Source organism: Schistocerca serialis, chromosome 10 (genome assembly GCF_023864345.2).
Source record: "Schistocerca serialis cubense isolate TAMUIC-IGC-003099 chromosome 10, iqSchSeri2.2, whole genome shotgun sequence".
NCBI lineage: Eukaryota > Metazoa > Arthropoda > Insecta > Orthoptera > Acrididae > Schistocerca > Schistocerca serialis.
In genome coordinates this window covers 110,273,446-110,293,677 of record NC_064647.1, presented here as the reverse complement: position 1 = coordinate 110,293,677, position 20,232 = coordinate 110,273,446, and the positions used below count along the sequence as shown (strand labels likewise).

Here is a 20,232-nt window from a genome sequence, read left to right as displayed (position 1 = left end):
ACATTCCAAATAGCCATTATACCCAAGCTGGAGCATTCTTACTGGTATATCCAGGAACCCATAAAATTAAGAGCCTTTCTCCACACCATATGAGCGCGCGCGCGCGCACACACACACACACACACACACACACACACACACACACTCACACACACACACACACAGAGAGAGAGAGAGAGAGAGAGAGAGAGAGAGACTAGATCTGTTCAAAAAATTCTGGAACTTTGTCCACAAAATTTTTCTGCACTTACTTTTTACTTACTGTGCATGGTCTCCTTCAAGACACTATCTTCCACAACTGATATACTGGTCTCAATGCCATTTCCACATCCACAAGCAGTCTTGGTATGCCTCATGCTGAGTAGCATGAAGCACCATCTGCGAATATTCTTTTATCTCATATATCGTTGCAAATCATCATCCCTTCAAGTGGGTTTTCAACTTTGGAAATAAACAAACGTCCATAGAGGCCAGGTCTGGAGAGTATGGAGGATGAGGCAGCACAGTGATTTCGTTTTTTGTGCAAAAGTCTCGCACCAACAGGGATGAATGTGCATGTGTTATCATGATGCAAGAGCCATGAAATGTCTCAGTGCATTTCAGGCCTACTCCTCCTCACATTTTGGCCTACTCCTCCTCACATTTTCTCACACACATCGCAACACATCCCAACATAGATTAACAGTTTGTCTCCTTGTCATGAATTCATAACGAACTAATCCTTCAAAGTCGTCAGTAGACATTGAAGGGCGTCCTGAATGAGCGTCGTCTTTAACATCTTTAAACCATGTGAACCATTTGTAACCCCAAATATGGCTTAAGCACTCATCACTATAGGCTTCCAGCACCATTTGATGTGTCTATAAAGGTTTCCTCTTGTTTCATGCAAAATTTACTTCTGACGTGTTGCTCCTCTAACTCTACCGTCTTGAAATTTGCAAACTGTGCAACACAACATTCTACTTAATACAGCACTGAATAATAACTAGCAGACATATAAAAACTAAACTTCCAGCAGTTACACATTAAACACAGGCATGTACAGGGATGTCAAGTGCATTTTAGTCCAACACAACACTAGCATGAAATTACAAACGTTTCGGAATTTTTTAAACAGACCTCTTGTACAAGATACAGAAAATTATAACTAATGGATCCTAGAAGTATCGTGCATACACTGTATATGAAAGGATGAAATATTATATTCTTATGGGAGTATGCACATTTCACTAGCACAGGGGTGCATATAGAGAAATGCACATATTTTAAATAGTAGATAGTTATTGAAGTGTAGTATTAAATAATTATTTCCTGATGATTGAAATTTACCACTTAGATGTAGTTGGAGATGTTAAGTGCTATTTATGCTACTTCTCCACATTTTATATGAGGAGCAGTTAATTGGAGAAGTGAGGAAATGTTACAATGAAGACGACAAGAATACAGAATAAAGGTACGCACATGGGCACAAGTAATACCCCAAGAAATGAACTCTGTGTAAATGTGAGCACCTATTAACAGAAAAAACACAACCCTTTTTTATTTTAATATAAAATGTAAAATTTTTAGTGATGCATTAAGTTTTGTGGACTGGCAAGACAGCCAATCCACTAGGACGGGAGGCCGAAGGGCACGCGTTTAAACTCACGCAGGCTGGCGTGAGGTCTGGAAAATGACAAGGAATTGAGACTAGCAAAAAAGGTACGTAGCTTCTGAAATACTTATCTTTAATCCATAATTGGTGAGCATCGGTCTGACGGTACATGCATCACAAGATAAATAGCAATTGATAATGGCGCCTTGCTAGGTCGTAGCAAATGACGTAGCTGAAGGCTATGATAACTATCGCCTCGGCAATTGAGAGCGTAATTTGTCATTGAACCATCGCTAGCAAAGTCGGCTGTACAACTGGGGCGAGTGCTAGGAAGTCTCTCTAGACCTGCCGTGTGGCGGCGCTCGGTCTGCAATCACTGACAGTGGCCGATTTAAAGGCTACCACCTAGCAAGTGTGGTGTCTGGCGGTGACACCACATTAAGTGTAATACATATCCCATATACTGTAAACTCTCATCCAACTTCAGCTGTATACAACCATGTTCTTTAATCTTTACTGCTATCATGTAGGTGTCTGAATTATTCAACAAGCATGAAACACCATGAGGCAGCACACTTAGCCCTGAATTGCAGTCCCAGCCTTCTACACCTCCATCTACACCTGCTTCTACACTCTGCAGACCACTGTGAAGTACATGGCAGAGGGTGAAGTCCAATGTAACAGTTATTAGCGTCTTTTCCCATTCCACTCGCAAATGGAGCGCAGGAAGAATGACTGTCGGAATGCCTCTGTGCATGCTCTAATCATTCTAATCTCATCCTCCTTATGATCCCTATGTGAGCAATGTGTAGGGGGTTGTGGTATATTTGTAGAGTCATCATTTAAAGCCAATTCTTCACTTTGTAAGTACACTTTCTTGGGATAGTTTATGTCTATCTTGAAGACTCTGCCAGTTCACTTTCTTCAGCATCACCACAACACTCTCCCAGGGGTCGAACAAACCTATGACCATTCATGCAGCCCTTCTCTGTATACATTGAATATCCCTTGCTAGTCCTATTTGGTATGAGTCCCACATACTTGAGCAATATTCTAGAACCAGCCATATGACTGATTTGTGAGTAATCTCCTTTGTAGACTGATTGTACTTCCCCAGTATTCTATCAATAAACCAAAATATACCACCAGCTTTTCCCAAGACTGAGCCTATGTGATCATTCCATTTAATATCTTCACAAAAGAAGCATTATTCCAAAACTTTGGACATATGAAAACTGATGCACTTTGCTCACTTCTTACTGCAGCTAAAGGGAGAAAGCTTCAAAGCACAAAACTAATTACTGATGACTGACATAATCTGAAGAAATGCTAGAATTTACGTTTATTTATAGCAACTAGAGGTAGGTTTTCCATTTACAGTTGACACATTTCATATAGTCTGTAGTAACATATGCAAAACACCAATTAATGTAATATTAAATATACATATGACCTGTCATACAGGCTATTTGATACAATTGACTATACAGATTGTTAGAAGACAGTAATCATCATCAAAGAAAATGATTTTTTATTTATGCAGTTATTACATTGAAAGTTCCTTATATTACAGACATACATCAGTGATGTACACTGATCAGCCAGAACATTATGACCACTGATCTACTCTTGATATAAACCCATCCAGGTGATAGAAGATTACCTGATGAGGAATTATTGCTAGTCAGACACATGCATAGTGCATGTAGTATCAGTGAGCTTGCTGTCTGTGTGCAGAACAAGGAAGGTACACAATATATCTGAGTTAGACCGAGGGCAGATTGTGATGGTCTTGAGGCTCGGCATGAGCATTTTCGAAACTGCACAACTTGTGAAGTGTTGAAGGAATGCTATGGTGAGTGTCTTCAACATGTGGCAAAACCAAGATGAAACCATGTCCAGATGTCTTGTTGTTGGGTGGCCACCCTTCATCACAGATGTCATACACGATAGGCTGGACAGGCTGGTAAACAGGACAAGTGGCAAACTTTGGTGAAACTAACATCAAACTTTAGCTCTGGGTGGAGTGCGAGGTTGTCTGAGCACACAGTGCACTGAACACTCGTAACGATGGACCTTGCAGCTTAAAACCCATGCATTATCCACTGTTAATGATATTGGCAACTAAAACTGAAATGGGAACATGACCATCATCACTGAATGTTCGCACAGTGGCAAAGTGTTTCATGATATGACGGATCCCAATACTTACTTCATCATGCCAATGGGGGGTGGCAAACCATCTTCTTCCAGGGAACAGCCCCCTGACACCTGTTCTGTGGGATGGAGACAAGCTCGCAGTGGTTCCATTGTGCTCCGGGGAACATTCACATGGGCATCAATTGGTCCAATAGAGATTGTGCAAGGCACCATGATGGCCAAGGAGAATCGTACTCCAGTTGCAGACCATGTACACCTCTTCACGACGATCATGTTTCCCAATGGCAGTGGCATTTTTCAACAAGATAATGCACCATGTCACAAAGCCATGAGTGTGATGGAGCAGTTCAAGAAACACAGTGGTGAGTTCCAGTCAATGTGCTGGCCCCCCAACTTGCCTGATCTGAACCTGATCGAACACATGTGGGATGTCATTGAATTTGGTGTCAGAGCTCATTGCCTCCTCCCCAGAATTTATGGGAATTAGGTGACTTGTGTGTGCACATGTGGTGCCAACTCCCTCAAGTTACCCACCAAGACCTCATTGCCTCCATGCCACAATGTGTCCGTGCTGTTATTCATGCCAAAAGTGGACATACTGACTATTAGGTAGGAATGTATAGTGTATTTCAAATATTTTTAATTTCAAATTAACCAACATAATAAATACGCATTCTTATCTGTTTACTTTCAACAAAATTTATTATGTTGATGGAAGCAAGTAATGAATTTAGTGTTTTTTTATGTTCCCTTACAGACATTTGAGTGCTTTGGAAATTACCTACCAAGTGTACTTCTTTTCCTAGAATCAATCTTTTGCCCTGCAGCACAGAGAGCACTGTTTCTAAACTAACTGGCAGATTCAATCTGTGTTCTGGAACATTGCCTTTCACCAGCATACATAATCCCTTACACTGCGTGGAACTAAGCCATTTATCTGCATTTATCGTTTCTTCCAGGAGTGTCAGTTCCACAAGCTAGACAGGAGAACTTACTCATGATTTTTGCGTCACCTTTTTCATGTTATTTGTGACAGTTGGAAATTGATGTACACAAAAATATAAGCACTTCTAGCCAAATGCTGTTTGCATGTGGAAAGGCGGGCTCATAACCCCATGACACTGTAGTGCCTCAAGAATTTCGAGACACTCGGCTTTCCACCGTCTCGAACATCCGATATTTTAAGTACGAGGGTGAGAGAGTAAGTATGCTCTATTCAATGATGGTGGACTGTATTGTTGTGAACAAATGAATTATGTATTGAACAAATGACATTACATTAGTTTTTCTGGTGTTGGACTTGCGAGAAGCAAGAACTGGTTTTACAGGGGTTATTAAACCAAACATAATGTAATTGTATCTGTTAGTATCTAATGGTCCAAGACAGGGTTGAGTCGCGAGAGATGAACGCTTGTGTGAAACTTGTGAAGTTGTTTTATTGTGGAGATGAAAATACAACATAGTTGAACAACAGTATCGTGAGAAAACAGAACCATTTCAAGAGTAGAAAAGAAGTCTATTTCGATATTCCCTTAACCAGCTAATGCCTTCAGAGAAGAAGAGTTTGTGAAGATCAACGCAGCCATCTGACCCGAGAAGAAGATCGGCTGCATACAATATGTGAGTCAACTGTGAGAGACGTGAGTCTTGACCCGAGTACCACACTGTCTTGTGCCATCTGAAAACTGTTAGAACACCACCCTCCCCCCTCCACCAATGGATCCATGCCTGCAACTAATGGACAGTCAGGTATATACATTGGTTGTGTGTGCTTTTGAACAGATAAGTATTACTTGTGTACTGAAATTAAATTCCAATAATAGTGAAATTAAATTTCAAAGCTGTTCTCATTTTCAGATTTCCATTCATTAGGAATATACAGTATCAAACAAGGATTTCTAACAATCAGTGACAAAAACTCCCTTTCCCAATATACTGAAGGTCTCACCAAGACCTTCACAGACAGGCAGTATCCCCCGGACCTAGTTCACAAACTGATTTCCCGTGCCATTTCCCCACACATCCCAATCCTTCCACCACCCCGCAGAACCAGCTACAAAGGAGCATCCCCTTCATCACCCAATACTGCCCTCAACTGGAACAACTAAACCATATCCATTGTCAAGACTCTGATTATCTGTAACCTTGCTCTGGAATGAGGGACATCCAACCCAAGATCCTTCCCACCCCTCCTATAGTGGTGTTCCATCACCCACCCAACTTCCACAACATTCTAATCCATCCCTATGCCACTCCCAACCCAAGCCAATTGCCTCAGGGCTCATATCCCTGTAGAAGACACAGCTGTGAGACTTGCCCAATCAACCCCACAGCACTTCCTATTCCAGTCCTGTCACAGGTTTATCCTACCACACCAGAGGCCAGACCACCTGTGAAAGTAGCTATGTCATACATCAGCTCTGCTCCAATCATTGCACGGCTCAGATTTTTATATTTGTATGACTACTAACCTGCTATCCATCAGGATGAATGGCCATCGCAAAACTGTGGCCAAGATCAGAGTAGACCACTCTGTGGCATAACATGCAGCTGAACATAATGCCCTCAATTTCCAGGGCCATCTGGATCCTCCCTTCCATCACCAGCTTTTCTGAACTGTACAGATGGGCGTTACCCTTACAGACATTCTCTGCTCCCAAAATTATCCTGGTCTCAACCTATGATAACCTACTGTTCCCACACCATCTACCTGACAGTTTCTGCCTGCTGTGTCCTATCACCTCCTCTAAATTCACATCCTCTCACCATCACTGTGCTCACTCTCTGGCGACAGACCTACCAGCCTTGTCATCTCTCTGCTCCTCTCCTTCCATGCTCCCCCCCCCCCCCCCTTTCCCTCCCTGCAGCCTCCTGAAGCTGCCCCTGACAGCCTTATCTAATGTCTGCTTGCTCTGCCAGACAGCACTCTTCCCTCCACCCACCTGTACTCTGCTATCTATCCCCCTTCCTCGCCTCACTTATGATTTCATTCAATGCAACAATTGCAGTCTGGCCAGAGTGGATGGAGTTAATGGTCTTGTGTGCGGGAAATATGTCTGCTTGTGTGAATCTGTGTGCTTTCCTTTCTTTTCTGAAGAAGGGTGTGGCCAGAAGCTAAGTGTGTAACAGTCTTTTCATTGTATCTGTCTGATATCTTTGCAGTGTATCCTTTTCAAAACTGTTAATCAAAACTAAATCAGAGGTGTACTTACGTAGCAAGAGATCCACCACGTTGGTAAAACATATCTGAGCTGAAGACCCTAAACTTATTGTAGGCGAGTCCTAAGTAGGACAGCTTTGTGCAGTTCTGAATGAACTCCAAAGGAAACTTAGAGATCCTGTTGTGTGATAGGTCCAGCCATTCCAGATTTGATAAACTTCCCAGAAGGCCAGTTGCAAGGTCCTCGAGTTTGCATTTGCGCATCAGAAGCACTCGCAGTTTGCCATTGTTTCTCAGCAGGTCCCTGCAAACATAATTTACAGTGGTTGTCTTTAGTTTGTTGTGTTTAGTACCTACCTGACACCACATTTAAGCTGAAATTATATTATGAAATGTATCAACAAAAAAACTTTCAAAACATCTCAACTATCTTACAAGCAATTCTGGAATAAGCTTGCTGGACACAGGGGCGATTCTAGAAGTCGGTCTTGGTGGGGTGGGGGGGTGGGGGGGGGTCTAATTGTGTGGATGTGTATTAATAAATAATAAGACACCTATTTTAAGTTAAATGATATTTATTGGTTTAGGTAGTAAGCTATTTGCTGCTTTTGTTGAGATTTGTTTGGAATACATTGCAACCTATATTGCTACATAATTATAAAAATAATGACTGAATCTGTTGAAATAATATATTCACTGATTTCTGAAGTCATTTTATCCATATGATACTCCATGGAGGGGGGGGGGGGCTATAGCCCCCATAGCCCCCTCCCCCCTTGCCGCTGCCCCTGGCTGTGCTTTGCTGATTCGGAAAATAAAAAGACACGAAGTCTTATCAGCTAACATCCATTCTGTTTTCCATCACTATGGAAACTACAATATGTGTATTAAATATCTCCAGCACAGAGTACAACTTGAATGCAAAACTAGTGAATATCAAGGACCCTTCATACCAAATATTCCCTGCACAAAGCTAATTTTTATTCCCAAAGTTTAATTCCCAGATGTCCAAAAAATTGTAATTTCTCCAAGCATTTTGGTGAAGAATAATACAGTGATGTCAGTGAACATTTTAAAATTAAAAAGCTAACAACCTTGATTGCAATAGAGCATCTATTCAAAATGGCAACTGGTTATGGACAGATAGTGACCATCTTCAGACCATATGCACCATGATGGCAGGTGGTGGTGGTGAACGCAGCAGATATCATGGATGCACAAATGACAGCTGCTCAACAGAGAAAACTACTTACTAATTACAATTCTTTTTAATTCTAAAATTAAAATTGAAACAGTATTGATCACAACAGAACATTTATTAAAAATGGGAACTGGGTTCAATCAAACAGCAATCATCTTCAGGCCATATGCACTATAATTGGCAGATGGTGGTGATGTGATCAGGAATTGTGGATGCATGAATGTCAGCTGTTCAGTTGAGTAGTTGACATTCGTGCATCCATGATGCTCTGTTCACCACCACAACTGCCATCAAGGTGCATATGTTCTGAAGATGACTGCTGTTTGACTGAAACCAGTTCCACTTTTGAATAAATGTTCTGTTGTGACGAATACTGTTTTAATTTGAAAATAAAAAAAGTCATCATAAGGAACAGGTTTGTACTTTTGTAAATTTTAATAAACACTTATGATTCACTGGACCATAAGACTCTCTCAAATTCTGAAAGTCTGGACCTCAAAACCAGTGCATCTATCAGTGAAACAGTAAATGGAACAAGTTCTAAAATAAAACTCGTGGGGGGAAAAAAATCAGAATATTTTGAATTTACCGAAGTAAGACAAGAGTAAGACTGTCTGCATTACTTTTCTATTGTTTTGTAGTGAAAGTAATCCAAGAGTGATGAACACTAAAAGCTCAGCATAAAATTGGTAAATCAAAGGTTTTTGGAAGAACCAATATTGTGATAAACTGCTTAGTTTTTGCAGATGACACATAACTTCTATATCAAGACACTGAAACAGCATAAAAACAAATATTAATTCTTAATGAAACAGCAGATCTACAAATATCATTTGAAAAACACAGTACAGTCTAACAACAACCTGGCACCCAAAATTCTAAAATCAAAACACGGGAATTTTCCTCATAGCCCAAAAAAGTAATTCTGTGTTCTAGAAACATGGATACGAGTACAATCAACTATGATGTAATAAGATTGCTACCAGGACAATGCTGAATCGAGGAACCAATAGTCTACTGATTAAATTGAAACAGAAGATGAGAATAAGTGTAATGACTTTTCCCTGGAATGTTTCATCTACATCTACATGATTACTCTGCAATTCACATTTAAGTGCTTGGCAGAGGATTCATCAAACCACAATCATACTATCTCTCTACCATTCCACTCCCCAACAGTGCACGGGAAAAATGAACACCTAAACCTTTCTTTTTGAGCTCTGATTTCTCTTATTTTATTTTGATGATCATTCCTACCTATGTAGGCTGGGCTCAACAAAATATTTTCGCATTCGGAAGAGACAGTTGCTGACTGAAATTTCGTAAATAGATCTCGCCACAACGAAAAACGTCTTTGCTTTAATGACTTTCATCCCATCTCGCGTATCATATCTGTCACACTCTCTCCCCTATTACGTGATAATACAAAACGAGCTGCCCTTTTTTGAACCCTTTCGATGTCCTTCGTCAATCCCACCTAGTAAGATCCCACACTGCGCAGCAATATTCTAACAGAGGACGAACGAGTGTAGTGTAAGCTGTCTCTTTAGTGGACTTGTTGCATCTTCTAAGTGTCCTGCCAATGAAACGCAACCTTTGGCTCGCCTTCCCCACAATATTATCTATGTGGTCTTTCCAACTGAAGTTGTTCGTAATTTTAACACCCAGGTACTTTGTTGAATTGACAGCCTTGAGAATTGTACTATTTATCGAGTAATCGAATTCCAAAGGATTTCTTGTGGAACTCATGTGGATCACCTCACACTTGTCATTATTTAGCGTCAACTGCCACCTGCCACACTATACAGCAATCTTTTCTAAATCGCTTTGCAACTGATACTGGTCTTCGGATGACCTTACTAGATGGTAAATTACAGCATCATCTGCGAACAACCAAAGAGAACTGCTCAGATTGCCACCCAGGTCATTTACATAGATCAGGAACACAAGAGGTCCCAGGACTCTTCCCAGGGGAACACCTGATATCACTTCAGTTTTATTCGATGATTTGCCATCTATAGCTACGAACTGCGACCTTCCTGACAGGAAATCACGAATCCAGTCGCACAACTGAGATGATACCCCATAGGACCACAGCTTGATTAGAAGTCGCTTGTGAGGAACGGTGTCAAAAGCTTTCCGGAAATCTAGAAATACGGAATCAACTTGAGATCCCCTGTCGATAGCAGCCATTACTTCGTGCGAATAAAGATCTAGCTGCGTTGCACAAGAATGATGTTTTCTTAAACCATGCTGATTACGTATCAATAGATCATTCCCTTCGAGGTGATTCATAATGTTTGAATGTAGTATATGCTCCAAAATCCTACTGCAAACCGACGTCAATGATATGGGTCTGTAGTTCGATGGATTACCCCTACTACCCTTCTTAAACACTGGTGCGACTTGCGCAATTTTCCAATCTGTAGGTACAGATCTATCGGTGAGCGAGCGGTTGTATATGATTGCTAAATAGGGAGCTATTGTATCAGCGTAATCTGAAAGGAGCCTAATCGGTATACGATCTGGACCTGAAGACTTGCCCGTATCAAGCGATTTGAGTTGCTTCGCAACCCCTAAGGTATCTACTTCTAAGAAACTCATGCTAGCAGCTGTTCGTGTTTCAAATTTTGGAATATTTCATTCGTCTTCCCTGGTGAAGGAATTTCGGAAAACTGCGTTCAATAACTCCGCTTTAGCGGCACAGTCGTCGGTAACAGTACCATCGGCACTGCGCAGCGAAGGTATTGACTGTGTCTTGCCGCTTGTGTACTTTACATACAACCAGAATTCCTTCAGATTTTCTACCAAATTTTGAGACAATGTTTCATTGTGGAACCTATTAAAGGCATCTCACATTGAAGTCCGTGCCAAATTTTGTGTGTCTGTAAGTTTTAGCCAATCTTTGGAATTTCGCGTTCTTCTGAACTTCGCATGCTTTTTCCATTACCTCTGCAACAGCGTTCGGACCTGTTTTGTGTAACATAGGGGATCAGTTCCATCTCTTACCAATTTATGAAGTATGACTCTCTCAATTGCTGTTGCTACTATATCTTTGAATTTGAGCCACATCTCGTCTACATTTGCATAGTCAGTTCGGAAGGAATGGAGATTGTCTCTTAGGAAGGCTTCTAGTGACACTTTATCCGCTTTTTTTAAATAAAATTATTTTGCGTTTGTTTCTGGTGGATTTGGAAGAAACGGTATTGAGCCTAGCTACAACAACCTTGTGATCACTAATCCCTGTATCAGTCACGATGCTCTCTATTAGCTCTGCATTGTTTGTGGCTAAGAGGTCAAGTGTGTTTTCGCAACCATTTACAATTCGCATGGGTTTGTGGACTAACTGGTCGAAATAATTTTCGGAGAAAGCATTTAGGACAATCTTGGAACATGTTTTCTGCCTACCACCGGTTTTGAACAAGTATTTTTGCCAACATATCGAGGGAAGGTTGAAGTCCCCACCAACTATAACCGTAGGAATGGGGTATTTATTTGTTACAAGACTCAAATTTTCTCTGAACTGTTCAGCAACTATATCATCAGAGTCTGGGGGTCGGTAAAAGGAGCCAATTATTAACTTAGTTCAGCTGTTAAGTATAACCTACACCCACACCAATTCACATGGAGTATCTACTTCGACTTCACTACAAGATAAACCTCTACTGACAGACACAAACACTCCACCACCAATTCTGCCTAATCTATCTTTCCTGAACACCGTCTGAGACTTCATAAAAATTTCTGCAGAACTTATTTCAGGCTTTAGCCAGCTTTCTGTACCTATAACGATTTCAGCTTCTGTGCTTTCTATTAGCGCTTGAAGCTCAGGGACTTTCCCAGCACAACTACAACAATTTACAACTACAATTCCGACTGTTCCTTGATCCAAGCACGTCCTGTATTTGCCATGCACCCTTTGACATTGCAGCCCACCCCATACTTTCCCGAGGCCTTCTAACCTAAAAAACTGCCCAGTCCACACCACACAGCCTCCGCTACCTGTGTAGCCGCCAGCTGAGTGTAGTGAACTCCTGACCTATTCAGCGGAACCTGAAACCCCACCACCCTATGGCACAAGTCAAGGAATCTGCAGCCAACACGGTCGCAGAACCATCTGAGCCTCTGATTCAGACCCTCCACCCGGCTCTGCGCCAAAGGTCCGCAGTCGGTTCTATCAACGATGCTGCAGATGATGAGCTCTGCCTTCATCTCGTAAGCAAGACCGGCAGCCTTCACCAAATCAGATAGCCGCTGAAATCCAGAGAGAATTTCCTCAGATCCAAAGCGACTCACATCGTTTAAATATCATCAATCCCGCTGGCCTAGAACAGCATCAACTATGCCTGTAATTTGGAATTATAGTCATGTTACTAAGAAATCATAACACAAAAATGCCATTTTGGAAAGGTACATTCAGAAGTATGGAAGATAACATGACTGAGGCATAAATTCTTTTCGGGTCCCATACAGGGGAAATTATTTTACTTCTGAGAATCGACTTGACATGCCCCAATTACCTTTCACACTTGGGCATCGACAATTTCTTGATAAGGTTGCTTCTGCCAAGCCCATCAACAACTCCCATGGCCAAACAATGGACAAAGTGGGAATATTCCTGTGAGAACAATTTTTCATTCCCGACCTGATCTATGTTGCAATATCAAGTGTTTGACATTCAAGTGACATAAAAATAAATGTTTCATCCATTCACAAGCAGGGAAAGCCGATTCAAGTATCTGATACTACTTTCATAAAATAATGTGCACAGACAAACTTTATGGGGACTTTACCCCTGAACAGTATCATCTGTGCACAACTGTCAAGAGTGACTAGTTTCTTAGTGTGGCATTTTATCTTTGCAGTTCACATGAAAAGGCTGTGAGACGACATGGCCATCTGGACGCACTCTTAATAACTTCACTTATGTCTTGCCCACACTTCTTTTTTATCGACTGAACTGTGACAAAATGTCACAGTTGGTTCTCTGCATTTCCTCCTTGTCTGTAGCACGTTCCTTTTGAAATTCCCACTTCGTGCTCTGCTGTTGTCGTACCCTAGCCAGAGAATGCTGTGGCTGTCTGCCTACCGTGTTTGTGGGAGAGTGTCGGTCGGGAGGAGGAACTCCGATTGTGGATGTCTGGGAGTGTACAGGAGGCCAAGCTGTTTTGTAGACGGTTGGTGTGACTCATGTCGGTCCAATGTTACCGTCTTGGTCACAGGTGGATCCAAGGGGATGAGGCCTGGTTGTCCATTGAAACTCCTATCCCACGGATGTCATCAGACTTAAAGTAAGACGTTTTGACCATTATTTGCGTCATTTGCAAGCAACTGGGAATTCCGACGTCTGCAGTAATTCGGCAAAGATTATTTGTTTCGTCGGTGTGTAAATGACTGAACAAGGAGCAGTTTATTTAATGTTCACCTTATGCCCATGTTCTGCATGTGCTGCTAACGAGTGTAAACTTGACTCCCACCTTTGTCTGTTGATTTTAAGCGCATCGTCAAATAGTGAATCCAAGTAGTGACTTTCAATTAATTAGCTGGATTCTTTCTTTCCTTGTCACGACGCATGTTTACTGGCAAACTAGAATTGTAGACCTTTACTTGCTACCTCATTTGTGTGGCATCAATAACAGAGCCTAACCTGTTAACTTGTGGTAAACAAAGGTATTTAAGTATGTTGTTTTAAAATATTATCTGAAATGTGTCAATGATTTATGTTGCACTAGTTGATTCTGGAGTATGTATGGAAGTGCTGGCACGTCTGGCATGTAAGGGAATCCTGCTAGTATAGATTTTTTTTGGAAACTTTAATTGAGAGAGAAACTAGTGTGCTTTAGTCCTGCCATGGATTAAGGCTGCATATTCAGACTCTGTCACTTGTACTGTAACCTGCAATTCCTGCCTGTTGTTTCATGGTTCTTCTCAAACTAAGTGTTTGCGCTAAACATGCCTTGGGTCAGGTGTTTCACCCCCCGGGATTACACTTGGGATTCAGCTGAGTGTTCAGTCTATTGACTGTCCATCATACTCCCCATCGGTAATGGTCAACCTGTCATCATTTGATTTCAATGCTGTAGTTAGTAGTAATTTAGTACTGGTTCCATTACCTTCTGTGCAGGGTTCTTGCTCCATGCTTGTCTTTCAATACACTGCTAACCTGGTTAGCGTATGTTGTGGCTAGCTTAAATTAATCACTGCTCAATGGCCCAACACAGTTTGTCGGCCGTCAGAAGCCGTTTATATGTTATTTATTCCTTCATTCTAGTCAATCTGTAAGCATGCTATTCTTAATTTTGTTACTCTAGGCAGCCATTAACTTGCCATTTTTAGGCTAGTTAGATGGATTGGGCTCCTTTTATCTGTCACGTATAATGTGCAACACTTTCTTGGTCTGTTATCAAGTGTTACAATAAATGCAAATTGCAGGGAAGTGATGCACTATTTAAGTTGTTCCCTTGATTTCCTATCTCTGCATATAATATTTAATTGTTTGATAGAAGACTGATTAAGCCTTCATTGAAATATTGGAGGGACTTGTGTCGTGCTCGAGAATGTTGATGTGATACAATGTATCTAATATTTTTATAAGAATGATATAGCAATGCCTTTGAAAATGATGGAAAGTCAAAACGTATAAGGTTGATGAAAAATAAAAGTGTGGCCAAGACATAAGTAAAGTTATTAAAGTGCATTTTAGCCGGTTCTTTGTACCTTTTTTATGCAAATATTCTCTGAACATGTATTCTGTGGATTATGCAATAATATGTCACAATTTCACTCTTCTACATATGAATGTTATTTGAACAGTTATTCTTCGTACAGTGGTGACCCTCAAAAAGCAAGCACATAGAATTTCTGTATTTCCATCAACCTCCAAAACAAGCAACAGAATAACACTGCAGTAAAAATGGCTCGTTACAATAAACAACCTTTCTACCAACCCAGTGACATTCTCAGTGGCTCTCAATGCATAGTGAACAATATTGAAAAGGCAATGTATGTAGTGAAATCGGAAAGTGGTATCTTTCACCCCCTGCACATGATAACAATGACATGGAGCTGCTTTATTGACACTGTGTGGTAAAACTTGTTCCTCTCAGTGACTTATACAAGTTACACAGGTACAGGACACTGTCCCCTATAGAGTTCAAAGGGACAATCCTGGTTTTCCTATGATTTCACAGCATCACGACAATGCCCCACAGCAATTCCTTTCTGCTTTCACACCAGATACAATGCCGTCAAGTCCATTTCTCCCACCACATGGGGCATAGCCAGCTGGGCTGCATGAGAAGATTTTCATGCCTCCTTCCGCACATCATGCATGATTGATGGGGTTTCATACACCAAAGTCTTTGGAACATATGACTTAGTACCATAAGTACACATATTCCATGAAGTTTCTGCAAATGGTGTTCTCCACATAAACTGCCTCCATTTCATCCAGACCATCCACTGATGTGGTAAACTACTGCAGAGATTATATTAGCTAGTCACAACATACACTCCTGGAAATTGAAATAAGAACACCGTGAATTCATTGTCCCAGGAAGGGGAAACTTTATTGACACATTCCTGGGGTCAGATACATCACATGATCACACTGACAGAACCACAGGCACAGACACAGGCAACAGAGCATGCACAATGTCGGCACTAGTACAGTGTATATCCACCTTTCGCAGCAATGCAGGCTGCTATTCTCCCATGGAGACGATCGTAGAGATGCTGGATGTAGTCCTGTGGAACGGCTTGCCATGCCATTTCCACCTGGCGCCTCAGTTGGACCAGCGTTCGTGCTGGACGTGCAGACCGCGTGAGACAACGCTTCATCCAGTCCCAAACATGCTCAATGGGGGACAGATCCGGAGATCTTGCTGGCCAGGGTAGTTGACTTACACCTTCTAGAGCACGTTGGGTGGCACGGGATACATGCGGATGTGCATTGTCCTGTTGGAACAGCAAGTTCCCTTGCCGGTCTAGGAATGGTAGAACGATGGGTTCGATGACGGTTTGGATGTACCGTGCACTATTCAGTGTCCCCTCGACGATCACCAGTGGTGTACGGCCATTGTAGGAGATCGCTCCCCACACCATGATGCCGGGTGTTGGCCCTGTGTGCCTCGGTCGTATGCAGTCCTGATTGTGGCGCTCACCTGCACGGTGCCAAACACGCATACGACCATCATTGGCACCAAGGCAGAAGCGACTCTCATCGCTGAAGACGACACGTCTCCATTCGTCCCTCCATTCACGCCTGTCGCGACACCACTGGAGGCGGGCTGCACGATGTTGGGGTGTGAGCGGAAGACGGCCTAACGGTGTGCGGGACCGTAGCCCAGCTTCATGGAGATGGTTGCGAATGGTCCTCGCCGATACCCCAGGAGCAACAGTGTCCCTAATTTGCTGGGAAGTGGCGGTGCGGTCCCCTACGGCACTGCGTAGGATCCTACGGTCTTGGCGTGCATCCGTGCGTCGCTGCGGTCCGGTCCCAGGTCGACGGGCACGTGCACCTTCCGCCGACCACTGGCGACAACATCGATGTACTGTGGAGACCTCACGCCCCACGTGTTGAGCAATTCGGCGGTACGTCCACCCGGCCTCCCGCATGCCCACTATACGCCCTCGCTCAAAGTCCGTCAACTGCACATACGGTTCACGTCCACGCTGTCGCGGCATGCTACCAGTGTTAAAGACTGCGATGGAGCTCCGTATGCCACGGCAAACTGGCTGACACTGACGGCGGCGGTGCACAAATGCTGCGCATCTAGCGCCATTCGACGGCCAACACCGCGGTTCCTGGTGTGTCCGCTGTGCCGTGCGTGTGATCATTGCTTGTACAGCCCTCTCGCAGTGTCCGGAGCAAGTATGGTGGGTCTGACACACCGGTGTCAATGTGTTCTTTTTTCCATTTCCAGGAGTGTAGTTGACAACACTTCAAAGTTCTTCATTTCAGTGAGTAGTATTGGTGACTATGCGTATGTTATCACTGATGTGATACAACCACTTTATTCCACAGCCAAATTTAACATGGGAAAGGCCATTTTTCTCTAACACTTTCCACAACACATGAACAATGGATGCAGCAGGTGGTTTACACAAGGAAACTGGACAGCAGTATGCCTTCCCAATTTTGGAGGCAATTAATAGATCCAGTGCTCATGCTAGATGACATGGTTTGGACTGTATGGTTAAACAGCTGCCTCCATAGATACAGACTTTGTTGATATCTTGTGAATGCACAGTGCAAGAAAGTGGATTTCAGATTACTTACAGAAATTTTATGCTCCCACAACAGTGGTGTTGCTATGATGAATATCGTGCTGAAAACTGCTGTACACACATGTGAATGTGTAGGCAGTCTGCCTAACATCTGTGGCACTGACTCTCTGCTGCTACTGTCATAAAGTTAACCTCTCTGTCACAGCAATGTGTTGTCATAGAGCACTGGTCATGTATAGAGGAACATGACATTGACTTTTCAGGAGTCACAGTCGCAAATGTTCAGCATCTTGCCGTCACCCAAACGCCAGGCATGACCTCCAGTACACAGTGCATGCTGCGGCACATTTCTTGAACTTCTTCATTCCAAATGAGCAAGCCAGACAAGTTTAGCTTGATCTCCTCAGAATAGCTGCAGATTATACATCCAAGATGAGAAGGTGGAGCAGTATTTTCTCATCAATACAGGCTCAGAGATGAGAATCATTCCAAAAACAACAACTCAATCAGAAGTTTTGGAGCCTCTCCTGCAGCTGTGAGTGACAAATGACACACCCATCAAAATACACAGCATGACCATTTTTACAGGGGATCTTGGTCTGCCTGTACTTTTCACATGGCAATTCACAATCACCAAGGTCAATGAGCCATTATTGGGTTCAGATTTTTTGCGGCAGTTTACCCTTTTCCCTGACATAGCAGACAACAAATTTAATGACAGTAGCAGCAGCGAGTCAGTGTCACACATGTTAGGCAGTCTGCCTACACATTCACATGCGTATACAGCAGCTTTCAGCATTACAACAGCCAAATAGTTACTCAATACCTACAGTTCCTTGAAGTTGGACCTCGCTACTGTGAACAAGAAGTACAAGGACATGAAGGTGGAACATGTGAAATTAAAAAGAAGAAACTAAAGTTTTACAATCAACTTTAACCAACAGGAGAAGAGAGCTGATGGAAATTAAGAAGCATCTTGTTAAATTGCAGCAAGACACAATGTGTTGTGAAGAAAACCTCTAGTTCCAACTGCCCAAATCCAGGGGGTTTTAAAGAATGTGGAAAATCTTCAGTGTTTGATAAACAATTTTTGTGGTTCCTCCAGAGATGATAAACAGTTTATTACCTGGATGAGATGATGACTAGAACTTTGCTAAGGTTAGATCATGGAGGGCAAGAAGAATGTGAAACAAATATGTGAGAATGCAATCTGTAGCATTCAAGGGTGTGTCAGCCAGATAGAATCACCCAGTGGAGAAGCTTTGCAGTTTATCACCACATCCTTTGCATGAGCTTCGAGAGAAATCTTTCAGGCCAATGCAGGTCAGTACTACTAGGATTAGTGCAGAACTCCCATGTCCCAGTGTAACACTGCTCTGTTCTTCATTGCATCTCTTCAGATACAGAGAGGCTTCAAAGACAACATGGTTCATTAAATCAGTACTATGCTGGAACCCCTGTTTTCATGAGCCTTGCTGACTATCTTCAGATGAGCTACATGCTTCTAAGCCAGCAGTGGATGGTTTATTACACACAGGGACTATACCCTTCATACAGTGCTTGGGTTTCCCTCATTCACCTGGTGACAAAAAATGGTGGTTCCTACAAGTTATGCAGCAATTACTAGGCTTTGAATTCTCATATGGTCCCAGGCACCAAATATCCAACATTCAAATTTCACCAACACATTAGCTAGTGCATCTGTTTTCAGTGTTCTCTGCTGTCATTAGATGTACTTATAAATTCCTATGCCCCTGAAGATACACCTAAAACAACATTATATTTTTATGCCATTTGAGCTGAATGACCTTTTTTTGTGTTAAAGGATGTCACGTATACATGGCAATGTTTCATTGCCAGAGTTATCCCTAAGTTTCCATTCTGCTTTCCCTTTTTGGATGACATTCTCATATTCTCATCTTCTTCTAAAGAGCATGATGATCACCTTTGACAAATTTTTGAGGCTTTGGAGAAATTTAGATCATAGCCAATGAAGAAAACTACCATGCACACAGCATGTAACTTACCTATGTCACCCAGTGACATGGACAGGTATTTGACTAATATGAGAAGGCCTGGACTTCATTAAGCAGGTGCACCAACTGGCAACTTTCCATGAACATCTACCATCACCACACACCACAGGCTGCTGAAATCCAAGCCCCATTAACAGATGCTTTATCCAGAAACAATGCTCATGGCAAGCAAGCACTGCAATGGACCGATCAGATGCAACAGGCATTTGATAAAATAAAGGACTGCCTACACAAAGCTGTCATCTTGACATACACAGTACCTTCAGCATCTCTGTATGTTACAACATCTGCCAGTGAAACTGATATCAGCACAACATTGCAGCTGATGATAGCTGGCCAGCAACAACCACTCAAATTCTTCTCACAGAAGCTCACAGTGTCGCAACGCAAATGGTTCACCTACAACAGAGTTGTCGGCACTATATGAAGCAGACAAACACTTTTGTGAGGACATAAAAGGAAGACCCTTCACAACTTTCATAGGTCACTGGCCTCTGGTGCACTCAGTTCACAACCCAGGAAGAAGCTGCACCCTTTCCCACTTCCACCACCTCCACTTTATTGGACAACTTGCAACAGATGTATGACACCTCAGGCAAGCTAATGACACAGAGGCTGAGTTCATCTCAGGTATCCATGCAATGACAGTCAGTATAGACTATAATTAAATAGCTGAGGCAGAGCAGGAGGATCCACAAATCACATCACTTCTGCAATACAATAGCATCGGACTGACACTGGAATGGAGAACAATCCCTGGCATGGATAAGCAGTTATGGTGTGGTACTCCCAACAAAAGTCACGCCCAACTGTTCCATAAAAATTCTGCAAAGTAATTTTTAACTATCTCCGT

At 42.4% G+C, this 20,232-nt stretch overlaps 1 protein-coding gene across 5 annotated transcripts in view; it reads right to left on the bottom strand.

Moving 5' to 3' along the window:
• LOC126424960 (uncharacterized) overlaps nt 1-20,232 on the bottom strand; it is a 204,702-nt gene that overhangs the window by 13,581 nt on the left and 170,889 nt on the right. For all 5 annotated transcript variants that reach the window (XM_050087832.1, XM_050087831.1, XM_050087833.1 and 2 more), the window contains one exon: nt 6,967-7,218. In XM_050087832.1, coding sequence (XP_049943789.1) covers nt 6,967-7,218 — 252 coding nt within the window. The remainder of the gene's footprint in view (nt 1-6,966; nt 7,219-20,232) is intronic.